General features: G+C 45.0%; 1 protein-coding gene across 10 annotated transcripts in view; it reads left to right on the top strand.

Moving 5' to 3' along the window:
* PLEKHG1 (pleckstrin homology and RhoGEF domain containing G1) overlaps nucleotides 1-18,274 on the top strand; it is a 245,182-nt gene that overhangs the window by 206,415 nt on the left and 20,493 nt on the right. For all 10 annotated transcript variants that reach the window (XM_050786239.1, XM_050786241.1, XM_050786242.1 and 7 more), the window contains 6 exons: nucleotides 3,972-4,154; nucleotides 4,257-4,352; nucleotides 4,524-4,610; nucleotides 12,675-12,708; nucleotides 14,185-14,280; nucleotides 16,804-16,842. In XM_050786239.1, coding sequence (XP_050642196.1) covers nucleotides 3,972-4,154; nucleotides 4,257-4,352; nucleotides 4,524-4,610; nucleotides 12,675-12,708; nucleotides 14,185-14,280; nucleotides 16,804-16,842 — 535 coding nt within the window. The remainder of the gene's footprint in view (nucleotides 1-3,971; nucleotides 4,155-4,256; nucleotides 4,353-4,523; nucleotides 4,611-12,674; nucleotides 12,709-14,184; nucleotides 14,281-16,803; nucleotides 16,843-18,274) is intronic.

Here is an 18,274-nt window from a genome sequence, read left to right as displayed (position 1 = left end):
ATGCCCACCTCAGCCTCCCAAAGTGCTGGGATTGCAGATTGCAGGCGTGAGCCACCACACCCAGCCAAAATTATAACTTTTAAGCTAATTGTTTGCTTATAGCCCCTTTGATGATCTAAGTTAAAATTTTGAGTCTCCTACTTCTATTAATTGCAAATTTAGTAATTCTTGTTTAAAGCAACTTTCCCTAAACTATATAAACACTTGTTAAGCCTTTATTCCTCTGCCACCAGTTCCTGCAAAATCATGAGGTGGTGCGTGGGTGGTCATAGGCAGGGGACGCAGAGGAGGGGGAGCCAAGGCTGAACCAGCTCCTTTACCGTCACTTGGGACGTGACCCTCCAGCGTGTCATTTTAGTTTCCTTTTTTTGTTGTTTTTGGAGACGAAGTTTCACTCCTGTTGCCCAGGCTGGAATGCAGTGGCACAATCTCAGCTCGGTGTAACCTTCGGCTCCCGGGTTCAAGCGATCCTCCTGCCTCAGCCTCCTTAGTAGTTGGGATTACAGGGGCATACCACCACGCCTGGCTAATTTTCTGTTTTTAGTAAAGATGGGGTTTCACCAGGTTGACCAGGCTTATCTTGAACTCCTAACCTCTGATGATCCACCTGCCTCAGCCTCCCAAAGTGCTGGGATTACAGGCATGAGCCACCACGCCCTACAGTTTCCTCATTTTTAAAATAAGACAGAGAAGTTTGCTAAAGGCCTATCCAGCACAAACATTTTGAGCCCTAAATCTTAAGGAACTTTTGACAGATGTTGGGCCAATGATCATGCCTTGGGGACTTCAATAGATGCACTATGAAAAACAAAACAAGAGGCTGCGTGGGCCCAGAGGCCAGTTCCAGGCTCCTGGCTATCCCTAGAGTGAGAGAGAAAAGCCCAAAGTGACTCCACGCTATACAGAGTGGCCTTGCCTAACTCGAGAAAAAGGATGCCTTATTTGGCTCATAAGTCAGAACAAACTCTGTAGGCTTCAGGTATAAGCAGCCAGAGTGTGGTGTGATGTCATTGACTATCAAAACTCAGAGGAAGATGACATTCTAATCTTCCAGGCTGCTTTTTTTTTTTTTTTTTTGGCAACGGCAACAAAAGTTTAATGCTTTATCATACAAGTGTTTTGCAGACATAATATCAGAATCCATTGAATACAGTCTTCCCCCTGATCTGCACTTTCACTTCCGGCAGTTTCATTTGCCTTTGGTCAACCAAGGTTAGAACATTTTAAATGAGGGCCAGGAGTGATGGCTCACACCTATAAGCCCTGCACTTTGGGAGGCCGAGGCAGGTGGATTTCTTGATGTCAGGAGTTCAAGTCCAGCCTGGCAACATGGTGAAACCCTGTCTCTACTAAAAACATAAAAGATTAGCTGGGCGTGGTGGCACATGCCTATAATCCCAGCTACTTGGGAAGCTGAGGCAGGAGAATTGCTTGAACCCAGGAGGTGGAGGTTGCAGTGAGCTGAGATCGTGCCATTGCACGGCAGCCTGAGTGACAGAGCAAGACTCTGTCTCAAAAAAAAAAAAGAAAAAAGAAAACTACAAAAATTTGGCCGAGCATGGTGGCACACACCTGTAACCCCAGCTACTTGGGAGGCTGAGGTGGGAGAATCGCTGGAACCCGGGACACAGGGTTGCAGTGAGCTGAGATCACATCACTGCACTCTAGCCTGGGAAACAGGGCAAGACTCCATCTCAAAAAAAAAAAAAAAAATTTTTACATGGAAAATTCTGGAAATAAACAATCCATAAATTTTAAATTGTGCACCATTCTGAGTAGCGTGATGGAATCTCACACTGCCCTTCTCCCTCCCACCTAGGACATGAATCACCCCTTTGTCCAATCACACTGCCTACGGCCACTCACCTGTTAGTCACTCAGTAGCTGGCTTGGTTATCAGATCGACTGTCTTGTTTTGCAATGCTTGTGTTCAAGTCAACCTTATTCTGCTTCATAATGCCCCCAAACGGAGCAGTGATGCTGACATATTGTTATAATTATTCTAATTTATTATCAGTTATTGTTGTTAATATCTTATGCCTAATTTATAAATTAAACTTTATCATAGGTATGTATTTGTAGGGAAAACATAGTATATTTAGGGGTTGATACTATCCCCAGTTCTGAGAATCCACTGGGGGTCTTGGAACATATCCCCTGCAGATAAGGGGGACTACTGTATTCAGAAATGTCTAAATGGCTGGTTTTTCATACTCTGTGAAGCTGCTTGACATTCTGAGGTCATTACTGAATCAGACTCTGGCTCAAACTAATACTCCATTTCTGTTTTCAACCAGTAAAGTTTTTGTTGTCTTGTGGGTTCCTTAATTAAATGGTGCTTGTGACTATTTTCGTTTTTCAAAATAATAAAATCAACTTCCTTTAAAAACACTGATATTGATATACAATAAATTCCACAGAAAAGTCAAAGTCATGTTATTAGTTTATATTTATCAATTTCCATTAAAAGCACTAAAACGGGGAGTGGGGCAAGTGGGGGTGGTTAATGAATACAAAACTTTACTTAGAGACAATAAGATCTAGGCCAGATGCGGTGGCTCACACCTGTAATCCCAGCAGTTTAGGAGGCCGAGGCAGGCAGATCACCCGAGGTTGGGAGTTTGAGACCAGCCTGGCCAACATAGTGAAACCCCATCTCTTCTAAAAATACAAAAATTAGCCAGGCATGGTAGTGGGTGCCTGTAATCCCAGCTACTTGAGAGGCTGAGGCAGGAGAATCACTTGAACCCAAGAGGCAGAGGTTGCAGTGAGCCAAGATTGCGCCACTGCACTCCAGCCTGGACAACAGAGCGAGACTCTGTCTCAAAAAAAAAAAAAAAATGTTGAATAAGATCTAGTATTTGATAGTACAACAGGGGTATTATAGTCAACAACAACTTATAAAATAACTGAAAGTGTAATTGGAATGTTCATAACACAAAGAAATGATAAATGCTGGAGGTGACGGAGGCCCATTTACCCTGATGTGTTTATTATGCATTGTATGCCTGTCAAAATATCTCGTGTACCCTATAAATATATACACCTACCGTGAACCCATAAAATTTTAAAATTTTAACAAAAAAAGTACTGAAACATAAGTTAGGGGCAAAGAAAGGTTCCTTTCCTTTCCCTGAGTAAGTAAATTTAAACTCAAGAAATTTCTGAGAAAATGACGTGGATGATTTATATAGGCTTTAGTTTTGAATTACTTACGTGTGGTATGAACTTTGGTATCTCGAAGAAAGTCTTCAAGTCAACAACTCTGAAGGGTTTTTTCCCCAGAGAAGAGGGGATGAGAAAAATCAAGGGAAGGGGTTGGGTGCAGTGGCTCACGTCTGTAATCCCAGCACTTTCAGAGGTCCAGGTGGGCAGATCACTTGAGGTCAGGAGTTGAAGACCAGCCTGGCCAACATGGCAAAACCCCATCTCTAGTAAAAATATTAAAAAATTTAGCCAGGCATGGTGATGGGCACCTGTAATCCCAGCTACTTAGGAGGCTGAGGCAGGAGAATCGCTTGAACCGGCAAGGTGGAGGTTGCAGTGAGCCCTGATTGCGCCACTTCCTTCCAGCCTGGGTGACAGAGCGAGACTTCGTCTCAAGGAAACAAAACAAAACAAAGAAAATCAAGTGAAGGAGGCCTATCTGAGAGGGTCCCATACTGGTGGCCCCTGGACCTGGCTTTTGAAAGATGTAAGGGCTGCTGTGAGCCACAGCATGGCATGATGAAGGAATGGAAATAAGTAAGTAGCAGCTCATCAACTAACAGCCTGATTCATTTCTGTTAGCCCTTAAGTGACACCACCTGTAAATGCAGATCCATGTAATAGACCATCAGATACCACGTAGATCGTTAGACCCCATCGGGGACGATTTGGCACCATTCTTGAGGCTCAAAAGATGGGCCATCAAGCCTTTGGTGTCTGGCTTCTGCCTCCTGTTAAATGCCATGGCCCATTCCGTTTCTCAGGAGATACAGAGTTTGCTCACTAACTGGAAGGGGCCAGACCTGACCAGCTATGGGGAACTGGTGCTTGAGGGAACGTTCCGCATCCAGCGAGCCAAGAATGAGCGGACACTCTTCCTCTTCGACAAGCTGCTGCTCATCACGAAGAAGAGAGACGACACGTTTACATACAAAGCTCACATCCTGGTAGGTCTGCACGCTGGCCACGGGCAGGGACTCAGATCCCCAGTTCCATTCCCTCCTGAGTGTGCCTCACCCTCTCTGCTCTCTCTGCTCTCTCTGCTCTAGTGTGGCAACCTCATGCTCGTGGAGGTGATTCCGAAGGAGCCGCTCAGCTTCAGCGTCTTCCACTACAAGAATCCCAAGCTGCAGCACACAGTCCAGGTAGCGGCCAGGCCCTGGCCTCTCCGCAAGGCCCCTTTGTGTAATGATGAGTGCTGTGTACCAGGCAGCTTTTTGAGAGGGTTCTGGCCACATGGTCATTTCCCATCTCATCAGAGGGTCCTGTGGGTGGTGGTATCAAGTTGTCTGACTGTCTACATCTCGTCTTGGCAGGCCAAATCCCAGCAAGACAAACGCCTCTGGGTTCTGCACCTAAAGAGACTGATTCTGGAGAATCATGCAGCCAAGATCCCAGCTAAGGTAGGACACTGAATAATGCACAGTGAAACAAGAGAGAGATAGGAGAGTCATTTGAACCTGGGTGGTGGAGGTTACTGTGAGCCGAGATCGCGTCATTGCACTCTAGACTGGGTGACAGAATGAGACTGTCTCAAAAAAATACAAAGAGACTGGGTCAAAAAAAAAAAAAATGTTTAGAATTAGATTCTGGGAGTGACAACCATTAATCAGATCATCTAATTACTAATGAAGTCCCAGCAAGGCATCCTGATAGGATAAATGTTCAATTTCAAAATAAAAAGGTTGGCATGGTGGCTCATGCCTGTAATCCCAGCACTTTGGGAGGCCAAGGCAGGCGGAACACTTTAGCCTAGGAGTTTGAGACCAGCCTGGACAAAGTGAGACACCCGTCTCTACATAAAATATAAAAGTTCACCCCCAGCATGATGGCACGCACCTGTAGTCCCAGCTACTCTGGGAGGCTGAGGTGGGAGGATCACCTGGGTCCAGGAGGTGGAGGTTGCAGTGAGTTGAGATTGCATCACTGTACTCCAGCCTGGGTGACACAGCAAGACTGTCTCAAAAAAAAAAAAAAAGAAAGAAAATTGAGAGGTAGGAAATGTAGGAACTATGTCTCAGCTAAACCAGCCTTTAACATTGAAAAGATTCACATGGGGCCAGGCATGGTGGCTCACGCCTGTAATCCTAGCACTTTGGGAGACTAAGGTGGGCAAATCACCTGAGGTCAGGAGTTCAAGACCAGCCTGGGCAACATGGTGAATCCCCATCTCTACTAAAAATACAAAAACTAGCTGGGTGTGGTAGCACATGCCTGTAGTCCCAGCTACTCAAGAGGCTGAGGCAGGAGAATCACTTGAACCTAGGAGGCGGAGGTTGCAATGAGCTGAGATCTTGCCATTGCACTCCAGCCTGAGTGACATAGCAAGATCCCATCTCAAGGAAAAAAAAAAAAAGATTCACATGAGTCGCGGGCTCTGTGGAGTGGTGGTATTTTTCCTTTTGGGGCTTAGAAGAGGATGCCACGAACCATCTGCCAACCATGAAGACGTAACAGATGCTGTGGAAGAATAGAGTGTTCAGTTAAGTGGAGAGAGGAAGGAAAACATCTTTTACCTCGGTCTTAAAGGATGAGATTTTTTTTTTTTTTTTTTTTTTTTTTAGATAGGATCTTACTCTGTCGCCCAGGCTGGAGCGCAGTGGTGCAAACATGGCTCACTGCCACCTTGACCTCCTGGGCTCAAGAGATCCCACCACCTCAGCCTCCCAGAGTAGCTGGGACCACAGGCGTGTGCCACCACGCCAAGCTAATTTTTGTATTTTTGGTAAAGAAAGGTGTGGGCTCATCATCTTGCCCAGGCTGGTTTCAAACTTCTGGGTTCAAGTGATCTGCCTGTCTCAGCCTTTCCAAAGTGTTGGGATGACAGGCATGAGCCACTGTTCCCAGTCTTAGTAATATTTTTATAAGTGGGAAAAAAAGGAATTAAGGAAACCAGACCTAGAGACCTGCATTAAAAAAAAAAAAAGAATGAATGCAGTGTGTTCAGGGTGCACAGATGGTGCCGGGATGGGAGGACTGAGTTCTCAGGGGCTGAGGCAGGGGCTGGGGCAGGGAGGGGAAGGGCAGGAGCCCCTGGAGGGCTGTGGGCATGCACTCTGAGGAGTCTGGACACATTCGCACTGGGAAATTACTGCAGGCTTTGGAGGAAGGGGAGATGGCATGGTCGGTCCTGTGTTCTGAGAGTGTAACTTTGGGGACAGGGTGACAAATAAGTGGCAGGAGTGAGGTTGGAGGCTGGAGAAGATGGTAACCCACCACCATGGCCTAGAAAGGAGCTGAGCAGTGCTGCCGTGGAGCCACAGTGACAGAGGGGACAAATGCAGAACGTGCCACTGAGGCAGAGGGCAGGATTTTGCCCACTGAGAGTCAAGGCTGAGTCGGGCTGAAGGAGAGCATGGTACTGTGGGTTCTGAGACAGACAGAAAGGGAGAGGAACCCGTGAGATGGGAGTGAGAGAGAGGAGCCCTCTGCTGTCACTGGCACCCGTGCTGCTGGGCAAGGTCAGCCACAGGTGGAAATTCAGGTCTTGGAATCTAAGGATCAGGAGACATTTGCTAGAGGCAGTAATTGAAGCCCTAGGTTTAAAAAGGTTTAAAAAGATGGCCCAAAAAAATATGCAAAGGAAAGACAAACCCTTGGGAATCCTAACATCTAAGTTATCCGCAAGCAGGTGGGGGGATTTGGAGAACAGCCAAAGAAAGATGGAAAGAGTAGCAGAGGAGGCAGGGAGGACGCCTGAGGAGGAGGCGCTGCGCTAACAGGAAAAAGCACATCTCAGAGACGGCGGGGAGACACAGTCTCAAAGGCTGCTGAGGTCAAGGAGATTTAAACAGAAAAGCAAATTTTAGATTTGGCAACTAAGAGAAAAGGGAAAGGTCACAGTGGGTTGAAGAAAAAGGGGGATTAAGAAGAAACAGAATGCGTATAGACTTTTTTATATGTAAAGTTCACAAAAGGAAAAAAAAATGATAGTTTGGAGAGAGAGGCAAGAGCAAAGCAAGACTCCTTGCCTGGGTCGAATGCTGAGTCCAAGAGCGGATGGCACGGCAGGAGAAGGGAGATGGGAGAGGAGACAGTGGCTCACTTCCTGTTGGAAGGGAGCCTGGGGAGGTGGGAAGGGAGAGGATGGGACACAGAGGAATAGGGGCTTATCTTGGAAAGGGCCGGAAGCATCTCTCTTGAGCCAAGGGAGAAAAAGATGAAAGACAGAGGAGCTTTGAGGTAGACTTGGGGGAAGACAAAGCATTTGATTTCACTCATGCAGGTGATAAAGTCATCTGCTGGGTGAATGAAGCAGAGATCAGGGGTGTCTGAGGGAAAGTGGAAGGGATCAGAAGAACACTTGCTAAAGAAAATGGACCAGGCCTGGCGCGGTGACTGACACCTGTAATCCCAGCACTTTGGGAGGCTGAGGCGGACAGATCACGAGGTCAGGAGATCAAGACCATCCTGGCCAACACGGTGAAACCCCATCTATACTAAAAATACAAAACATTAGCCGGGCGTCATGGCGGGCGCCTGTAGTCCCAGCTACTCAGGAGGCTGAGGCAGGAGAATGGCGTGAACCCAGGTGGCGGAGCTTGCAGTGAGCCAAGATCGCGCCACTGCACTCCAGCCTCGGTGACAGAGTGAGACTCCGTCTCAAGAAAAAAAGAAAGAAAGAAAATGGACCAGTCACTAGAGATGACTAGAATGATCTGTGGAAGGCATTGAAGACCCAACTGAAGCTGGCCCCCATGAATCAGTGTGATGACGTCATTTCAAAATCTGCTCAGCAACTTGGAAACTACTGGTGCGTGTGGGTTCCTCCAGGTTGGGAACCGGCAGAGCTGGTAGGGGAAGGTTCCCAGGGCGGGGGTGGGGAGGGTGCCAGTGAGCACGAAGTTGCAGTAATTGGGCATGATATCAGGCTGAGTGGAGAGGAAAACCAGCTGGCAACAGAAGCATGGGTTGAGGGACTGCAGTATTGTCATAAAGCCTGGTTCAGCAGGACTTAATGTTGGAGAGAAGGAAATACACCAATCTGTGGTTGAAGAAGGGACTTTTGGAGTCCTGCCTTAGAGGTGGGGCGGTTTTGAGTGTGATCAGGTTCTGGAGGTGGCTCTGATTCTGTGTTGCTGCTCTGGAGTGGAGGAAAGGTCATTAGAGATAAAGTGGTCAAGGAACTAGAGGGAGGGTGGTGGGTGGATTATTCACATGGATGGTGAAATGGTCCAAGCTGAGGCTGGGAGGAGTGAGGTGGAGCAGACAATGGGATGATGATTATGAAAATTGAACTGGGTGGAAAATAAGAAGGGCTGAGATTTCTGAGAAAGGGGGACAGTCTGTTTTGTTCTCTGTGTATTTTGACAGCATCTTTGAAGCTTGTTCTCAGGACTGCCAGCAATGATTTGGTCCTCAGGAAATGAATGTGCATAGGTGTGGACTGGGACCTAAGCATGAGTTTTCGATTCATCAGGGTGTTATGAGATGAAAGGGAGCTCATGCAGAGAGGGGCTGCATTTTCTTTATGATTAGTCATTTTGTTGCTGGCCTGCTGCCTTAGAACGCCCTTCTGAGCAATGGCAGAGCGTCTTTGATGGGCCCCACCTATTGTTTACCTGTCTAGTGGGAAAATCAAAATTGCTAACAAGATTCTGAAAGGCAGTTACAAAACGAGACCACCTTACATACCTGTCTTTCTCCACAGTAGGTGTGTGTGTCCCAGGAAGTTCCCTTTAAGTACTGAAATGATTGATATAGTCAGTATAACATCATACTTTCTCCCCAGGTTGTCGATCCCTTCTATCTAAAAACATCTTTTCAGTTACAACTTATTGAGCATACACACTGTGCTGAGTACTTATATTCTTATTTCAGCCTCACCAAAATATGTTATGAGGTACTTCTTATTCTTCCCATTCTAGAAAAAATAAAAACACAGGCGGAGAGACATTAAATAAACTGCCCAAGTTTGTAAAACTAGTACATGACCAAGCCTGGATCCAAACCTGGGTCTATCTGGCTCCAAAGAGCATCCTAACCACATTGTTCCCACTGGCAATAACAACACATTTTTCTCTTTTGTTTTGTTTTGAGACAGGGTCTCACTCTGTCACCCAGGCTGGAGTGCGGTGGCGCGGTCTCCATACAAGAAAAAGCACACTGCAACCTCCGCCTTCTGGGTTCAAGTATTCTTGTGCCTCAGCCACCTAAGTAGCTGGGACTACAGGTGCGCACCACCACACCTGGCTAATTTTTGTATTTTTATAGAGATAAGGTTTCACCATGTTGACCAGGCTGGTCTCGAACTCCTGGCCTCAAGTGATCCACCCGCCTCAGCCTCCCAAAGTGCTGGGATTACAGGCAGAAGCCACTATACCCAGCCTCAAACGCACGTGTTTAATATACTTTATTCACTATAATGTAATCATAATTTTCTATTTAAGCAGGATTATTATTAAAGTGAACTTTCCACATCTTTCCTTGAGATTATTTATTTTCCTAAAGTTTTCAAAATGTATTTCTATTATTTCTATGAAATAAATGCATAGTGGGAAATTTTTAAAATCAAGAAATGTATCACCAGTCTAATAATATCAACACAGCTGTAGGAAACTCATTAGTTACAGCCTCCCAGCTGCCGTCCGTTCTTTTAATTCAATGATGGTCCTTGGCTGACACCTAGTGGAAAACCTGGAAACAGTACTTTAAAAATTAAATGTCAAGACTTAAAAAATACATTCTTGAAGTCAGCTCTACAGATACCAGGGAACTTCTTGGAAATAGCCATATTGCCCATTAGTATATGTGGTAAATAAATTAAACCCTTCTCCAAATTAATTGAGAATAAATATGAAGGTATTTTGCATTTTATATATTAGTATAGTTCTGTAATTGCACTTCCCAGAGACTAAGCTAACATTTGTGTTTGTAATTAATTTCAACTCATAATCTCAGACGCTGAATGTACAAGAGAGATAGCTATCAGTGTTACAAAAACTGAAGCATTTGTTTCCTCTAAGGTGACTCAGCCCCACGCTTTTTCACTAAATATGATCACCACTTAGCCGAAATATTTGTACTGTGATATCACAGATGGTAGCAAATTAGAGTAAAATTATTTTAAAAGTTATTTTTAGCGTAGTGTTTTCTAGGTTAAATTATACTACCCTTAAAAAATGAAAATGACTTTAAAGAGGCAAGAAAGGCTACAATCCCCTAGGACAGTGGTCTTCAACCTTTTGGGCACCAGGGATTGGTTTTGTGGAAGACAATTTTCCCACAGACAGAGGCAGGGGAAGGCTTTTGGGATGATGAAAGCACATTACGTTTATTGCACACTTTATTTCTATTACTACATGGTAATATATAATGAAATAGTTATACAGCTCACCATAATGTAGAATCCAGTGGGAGCCCTGAGCTTGTTCTCCTGCAACTAGACGGTCCCATCTGGGGGTGATGGGGGACAGCGACACCCCAAGTGTGTTGCTTATGTACAATCTGTTCTAATCTTATTTTGGTGGCTGTCACTGCAGAAAACCCTGCTTTACAAAGATAGGATGTTGGAAATGGAAGCAGGCTTTTGTGCTTTTGTGGCAATCTCAGGTTATTCGCCTGGACTTTAGTCCAGAATGTATGGACATTGGAAGTTGTCTCAAAAATACTTTTTTCTTTTTTTTAAGATGCAGTCTCATTCTGTTGCCTAGGCTGGAGTGCAGCGGTGCTGCAACCTCTGCCCACCGGGTTCAAGCAATTCTCCTGCCTCAGCCTCCTGAGTAGCTGGGGTTACAGGCGCACACCACCATGCCCAGCTAATTTTTCGTATTTTTAGTAGAGATGGGGTTTCACCATGTTGATCAGGCTGGTCTTGAAATCCTGACCTCGTGATCTGCCTGCCTCAGCCTCCCAAAGTGCTGAGATCACAGGCATGAGATACCATGCCCGGCCTCGAACATACTTTTAAGGCCACCGGATGCAGCCGTACAATTGAAGTACATCAACTCACTTGCCACGATAAAGCCTGCCACCAGATGCAGCTTAATTGCCCCTTGTCACTCACTGACAGGGTTTTGATATGAATCTGCAAGCAATTGATTTATTATGATCTCTGAGCAGTCAAACCTCTCTGCTAACGTTAATCTACTCCCCAGTGCTAGCATCACTGCCTCAGCTCCACCTCAGATCATCAGGCATTAGATTCTTATAAGGAGTGCTGCAACCTAGATCCCTCGCATGCATAATTCACAGTAGGGTTCACACTCCTATGAGTATCTAATGCTGCCACTGATCTGATAGGAGGCAGAGCTCAGGCTGTAATGCCAGCCTTGAGGAGCCGCTGTAAATCCAGATGCAGCTTCTCTCACTTGCCCACCACTCACCTCCTGCTGTACGGCCCAGTTCCTAACAGGCCATGAACTAGTACCAGTCTATGGCTCGGGGGTTGGGGACCCCTGCCTATGAGGGTGGGTGGGTGGAACTCACCAGTTGAGCTGATCATTGAATCCTAATGACTGTTCTGAAAGAGAGGCTCCATGATCCCACTGTCCAGTTGAGGAAGCACATTCTGGGATGGGAGAGCACCCACCTAGTGAAGTGCCTGAGCTGGGATCACAGACGTTGTCCTTCAGGGCTGTCCCACTCTGGGAGACTCTGGGGCACATAAAAGAGATGAGAGGTGCAGGGAGTTGGGGTAACAGAGAGACTTAACTCATAATAATCACATAGCATTCTGCAGGAGGAAAGACAACAATGAGAGGAAACTTCCAGCAGCCATTTTGCAATTAACTCAAAGTAGTTACACAGCCCTAGAGTCGTGGTGAGGGCTGGTGATAAAGATACCAGGCTCCATGCCTTGAGTTTTTGGGTCAGTAGGTCAGGGTTGGGTGGCAAGCATCTGCATTTTTTTTTTTTTTTTGCAATGGAGTCTTGCTCTGTCACCCAAGCTAGAGTGCAGTGGCATAATCTCGGTTCACTGCAACCTCCGCTTCCTGGGTTCAAGCAATTCTGCTGCCTCCACCTCCCAATTAGCTGGGACTACAGGCGCCCGCCACCTTGCCTGGCTAATATTTGTATTTTTAGTAGAGATGGAATTTGACCATATTGGCCAGGCTGGTCTTGAACTCCTGACCTTGTGATTGTGATCTGCCCGCCTTGGCCTCCCAAAGTGCTGGGATTACAGGTGCGAGCTACTGCGCCCAGCCGAGAATCTGCATTTTTAATAAATTGGCCAATGAGTGCTAATGATCAGCCGGGTTTAGGAACCAGCCTCCCTCCGTCCTCTTTCACAGGGTTGGTGGTGCAGTCTTAGCTCTGGTGCCTTGATGGTGTAGCAGCTATTGCCCACATGAGGGCGCTCATCTGCTTGAATTCCCTGAACTGTGTGTAAATGCTTAAAATAAATAGCGAGTTTTTAAACGTTTTTAAAACTCTATTTATTCAGGTGGGATAAGATCTGTGTTGAGATTTGGAGTTTAAAGAAAAACAAAGCAATTGGAATTACAGCCCCACTTTCTGTCTTTCAGGCCAAGCAAGCAATCCTTGAAATGGATGCCATTCGTAAGTTTTATTTCCTTAACACAATTTGAAATTTCATTGTCTATTTGTATCTATCACATTTTCTATCTTAAAGTTCATGAAAATGTCAATTGTTAGAAAATAATATCTTTCTATTCACTCTTTTCACAAATTGGTTGGACAGTATAATCCCTTCTTAGTTCATTGGCTTGTTTCTACATTGGTTCTCCCAGGTTTATCTGAGTCCCTTGATGGCTGGCCACAGTCTGGGTTTCTGCATCAACTAACAATGTCAGTTATGTCTCCAGGGTCAACTCTACCCCCACCCACCCCCAACCTCTACCACCACCAAAAACCAGGGCTTCACAATGCATTTCTCACTTCATCCCTAACAGAATATTGATTATCTGCAAGAATCTCAATCGCTTCATAGTATTGGTTTTCCTGATGCAGCAGAAAATTCTAAAATCACAACCACCCCACATATGTGAGTGTATTTCTAGGCTTACAAAAGCAGAAGAGAAGAAATATTCCAGGTTCTTCCTACTAAATGAGACCTTATTCAACAGCATTTATCACGTCTTTGTTATTTTTCAGATTAAATAGAATTAAAAGAGAAAACAATGGCTTTAAATGCAATCAGGTCTTCTGGACACTTGCACTGAAAACACTTCTACTTTTACTTAACCCTTTCATAATACCTTACTTTGCGGAATCAAGTACAAACGTTGATTCCCTTCCGTCCAGCCTGGCACTTGTTAACTCCCCAGGGGGAAAAGCAGCATCAGCAAAGTGGAAACAGGCGCAGTCCCACCATCGCTGCAGCTGAGGCTCCCATCTCCCATCCAACAGACCTGAGAAATGATGCCTGGAGCACCCCAGCAGAGTGCTAGGCTGTATTCTCTAGACCTCAACATTTCAGCCAGCAGAAATTGCCTTCAGATTTTTTTTATTTATTTATTTTTTATTATTTTTTTTTTGGCCGGGTGTGGTGGCTCAAGCTTGTCATCCCAGCTAACAGACTCCTACAAGTCCCAATGTAAACAAAAAGCCCTGAGATACATATACAGCACCAATTGTGGGAGAAGGATCATATCCATGTCAGATGAAAAAGAATAAATCCATATAGGCCAGGCATGGTGGCTCACACCTGTAATCCCAGCACTTTGGGAGGCCGAGGCGGGTGGATAACCTGAGGTCAGGTCAGGAGTTCAAGACCAGCCTGGCCAACATGGTGAAACCCCGTCTCTACTAAAAATACAAAACTTAGGCATGGTGGCGGTCACCTGTAGTCTCAGCTTCTCGGGAGGCTGAGGCAGGAGAATCACTTGAACTTGGGAGGTGGAGGTCAGCAGTGAGCCAAGATCATGCCACCGCACTTCAGCATGGGCGACAGAGCAAGACTCCATCTCAAAATAATAATAATAATAAATCCATATAAATCTACGCTAGCCATAACCATTTTCTGAGAAGCCCCCGACAGCGCAGTCCCACTGATGCATGTGGTTATCTTTACAGATCATCCAGGCTTCTGTTACAGTCCTGAGGGAGAGACGAAAGCACTGTATGGCTCTAGAGAAGGTTCTGCTCCGTATCGGCTGAGAAGAAAATCTGGTAAATAGGATTTTGTCATAAAAATTTAATACTAATAGGGGACTGGAAATGAAAGTCCCTTTGAGTCTGACGAAAGGGCATGTTCTATCTGGTTTCTCAGCTCACTGCTGGTCTGAATACATTTGCGGCTGCCTTAAGATGGGACTCACAAGCTTTTGATCTAAAACTCTTTTTCTCTGTAATCCCAGCACTTTGGGAGGCCGAGGCAGGTGGATCACCTGAGGTCAGGAGTTCGAAACCAGCCTGGCCAACATGGAGAAACCACATCTCCAGTAAAAATATAAAAATTAGCCAGGCCTGGTGGCGGGCACCTGTAATCCTAGCTACTCAGGAGGCTGAGGCAGGAGAATTACTTGAACCCGGGAGACAGAGGTTGCAGTGAGCCAAGATCGTGCCACTGTACTCCAGCATGGGTGACAGAGTGAGACTCTGTCTAAAAAAAAAAAAAAAAAAAAAAAAGCCTCTTTTCTACTTAATATTTCCCATGACTATCAAGCATGCCAGTCAACTAATTTTGCTTTGTACGTCTTACCATTGGCATTCAGATACTTAAACTGTATTTGCTGTTGCTAATGAAAAATCACATCCTATGAGTTCCACACACAAAAGATTATCCAAAGCTAAAATTTTAATTCATATTTGCTGCACCAGACTCCATGAAGTATAGTTCAGACAGGTTGGGAGTTTTATTTGAAGCAGTCTTTATTCATTACCCCCTTTATGCTTTGCTAAGGACTAGGAATGCAAGGATCAATAATCCACGTGACTCCTGCTTGCAGGGAGCTCATGGTGCCAGAGACAAAAAATGCAAATAAGGCTGGGCGCAGTGGCTCACACCTGTAATCACAGCATTTCGGGAGGCTGAGGCGGGAGGATCACCTGAGGTCAGGAGTTTGAGACCTGCCTGGCCAACATGGTGAAACCCCGTCTCTACTAAAATTACAAAAATTAGCAGGGTGTGTTGGCAGGCACCTGTAATCCCAGCTACTCGGGAGGCTGAAGCAGGAGAATCACTTCAACCCAGGAGGCAGAAGTTGCAGTGAGCCGAGATCACGCCACTGCCTAGGTGATAGAGGGAGACTCAGTCTCAAAAAATAAAAATAATAAATAAATAAATACTAGTCCGTGTGATGGGGAAGTGCCAGAGGTTGGTTGGATGGAAGGAAGAGCAGAGAGACAAAAACAGGAGAAATAAGAGAGAAATTAACCCTGTAGGGAAGAGAGAGAAGGCTTCACAGAGCAGAGAACCAGTACCCAAGACAGAATCTGGCAGCAGGGGAGGCAGATGGAACAGGAACAGCATATGCAGAGGCCCTGAGGCTTGAGCCAGCGTACTTTAGGACAGACATCTGTTGCCAGTCGTTCAGCCTGGGGAGAGAGTGGGATGGTGCTGGGGGCTGGAGGAAGAGGTGGGTGAGATGAAATGGAAAGAGATGTGGCTAGAGATACGCAGATGGGGGCCTGATTCTGGAGGCCCAGTATGTCATGCATAGGGTTCGAACTTGATCCTGCAAGCTGTGGAAGGATTTTAAGCAGTGAACTCAGAGAACGATTTCCTTGTCAAGAAATAACTCTGGCTGTGTGCGGAGAATGAAGTGAGCAGGGAGACCAGATAAGAGGCTGTGGTGCTCATCTTGTTGAGAGATGAAGGCTTGGATTAAGAGAGGGGTGACTCAGGGAAAGGATTACAGGGAACCCCCAAGACTGTGATGGAAGAAAACAGGAGAAATGTAGAATAACAGCCTGGTCACTAACCCTGGAGGGTGATGTCAGCGATAACCAAGAGAGGATATGCAGATGAAGGAGCAGATCTAGGGGAGACAGGGGAGCTGGGATGGAGATGTTGAGTTTGCTGAAGCTGACACTTGGGGCAGGGTCTGGCATAAGAATATACAATTGATGCCGGGCGCGGTGACTCACGCCTGTAATCCTAAGACTTTGGGAGGCCGAGGCGGGCAGATCACTTGAGGTCAGGAGTTCAAGACAAGCCTGGCCAACATGGTGAAACCCTGTCTCTACTAAAAATACAAAAAATAGCTGGGTGTGGTGGCGCGTGCCTATAATCCCAGCTACTTGGGAGGCTGAGGCTGGAGAATTACTTGAACCCGGGAAGCAGAGGTTGCAGGGAGCTGAGATCACACCATTGCATTCCAGCCTGGGAGAGAAGAGTGAATCTCAGTCTCAAAAAAAAAAAAAAAAAGAATGTACAATTGAACGTCATCAGCTTGTAGGTGTTAGTGAAAGCTGAGGAAGCTGCTCTGCTACTGACAGGATTGACAAAGTCAGATTTTGCTTTTCTATTGGGTGACTCCTGATAACACAGCATAACATTTATTCTACCATTTTAGCAGAGTGAATGTCTTGCTCCTATGTATCTCTGAGCAAAGGGGATTTTGTTAAATTTGATACAAAAATTATAGAGCTCTGTTAATCTGTCAGTAGAATCATAATCCTTTTATAAAGAATAAAGACAAAGGTTTGATTTGGTTTTGCAAATGATGCTGGCTTTATTTTGTCTCCCAGAACCTTCCTCACGATCACATAAAGTTTTGAAGACTAGTGGTAAGTAATAAAATATATTTTCTTGTTTCATTCTTGTTGATATTCACTAAATCAAATCACACAAAAATAAATACCAGATAAATTACAGATTGGCAGATTTGATTTGATTACAAAAAGATTAACTTCTATAAATTAAAGTGTCCCATTGTAAAATATATAGTCAAAGCCAGGCACAGTAGCTCACACTTGTAATCCCAGCACTTTGGGAGGCCAAGGTAGGCAGCTCTCTTGAGGCCAGGACTTCGAGACTAGCCTGGCCAACATGGTGAAACCCCGTCTCTACTAAACATATAAAAATTAGCCAGGCCTACTGGCTCGTGCCTGTAATCACAGCTACTTGGGAGGCTGAGGCAGGAGAATCGCTTGAACCTGGGAAGTAGAGGTTGCAGTGAGCTGAGATCACGCCATTGCACTCCAGCTTGGGCAACAGAGTGAGACTGCGTCACAAAAAATAATAATAATAATAAAATTTGAAATAAAATGTACAGTCAAATGACATAAAATACTTGTAATATATTTGACAGGCATAAAAATATTAATATTCCTATTATATAAAGAAACTCCATACATCAAAAAGAAAAGACAGAGGACTCTTTTATTTATTTATTTTTTATTTTTTGAGACAGAGTTTCACTCTTGTTGCCCATTCTGGAGTACAATGGCGCGATCTCAGCTCACCTCAACTTCCACCTCCTGGGTTCAAGTGATTCTCCTGCCTCAGCCTCCCGAGTAGCTGGGATTACAGGCATGTACCACCACGCCTGGCTAATTTTGTATTTTTAGTAGAGATGGGGTTTCTCCATGTTCGTCAGGCTGGTCTCGAACTCCCGACCTCAGGTGATCCACCCGCCTTGGCCTCCCAAACTTCTGAGATTACAGGCGTGAGTCACTGCACCCAGTCCAAAGGACTAAAAAAAAAAAAAAAAAAAAAAAAATAGAATTGGGCAGTTGTTTCACAAAAACACAAACTGGCAATAAAATTTTTTAATGGCCATCCACATTCATAATCAGAAAATCCATACATTTAAATGGAATAAATAGAAGGGAAAAAACTATGAGCTTGGCCAAAACATATAGAAAAATAGTCACTCCAAAAGTATTGGTGGGAGTGTACGTTTTTGCAATGCTTCAGGGGCAAAATTTGGTAATAGTCGTTTGAATTTAAAATGTACATTTGCCCTTAACCCAACAGTTTCACCTGCACAGATGTACTTACCCACATGTAGACGGATTTATCTACAAGTTTGTTGTTTGCAGTATTTGTAATAGGACACTATAAAAATGCCCATGCAGTCGGAAATATACTTAAGGAAATTGTAGAACATCCATACACACAATGGAATATTCTACAGCTGTCAAAAATAAAGCAGATCTCTACCTATTCACAAGAGTGTCCACATATATTTAGCAGAATATTCAAAGTTGCATATTG

The sequence above is a fragment of the Macaca thibetana genome, chromosome 4 (genome assembly GCF_024542745.1).
Source record: "Macaca thibetana thibetana isolate TM-01 chromosome 4, ASM2454274v1, whole genome shotgun sequence".
NCBI lineage: Eukaryota > Metazoa > Chordata > Mammalia > Primates > Cercopithecidae > Macaca > Macaca thibetana.
This window is presented reverse-complemented; position numbering and strand designations above follow the sequence as displayed.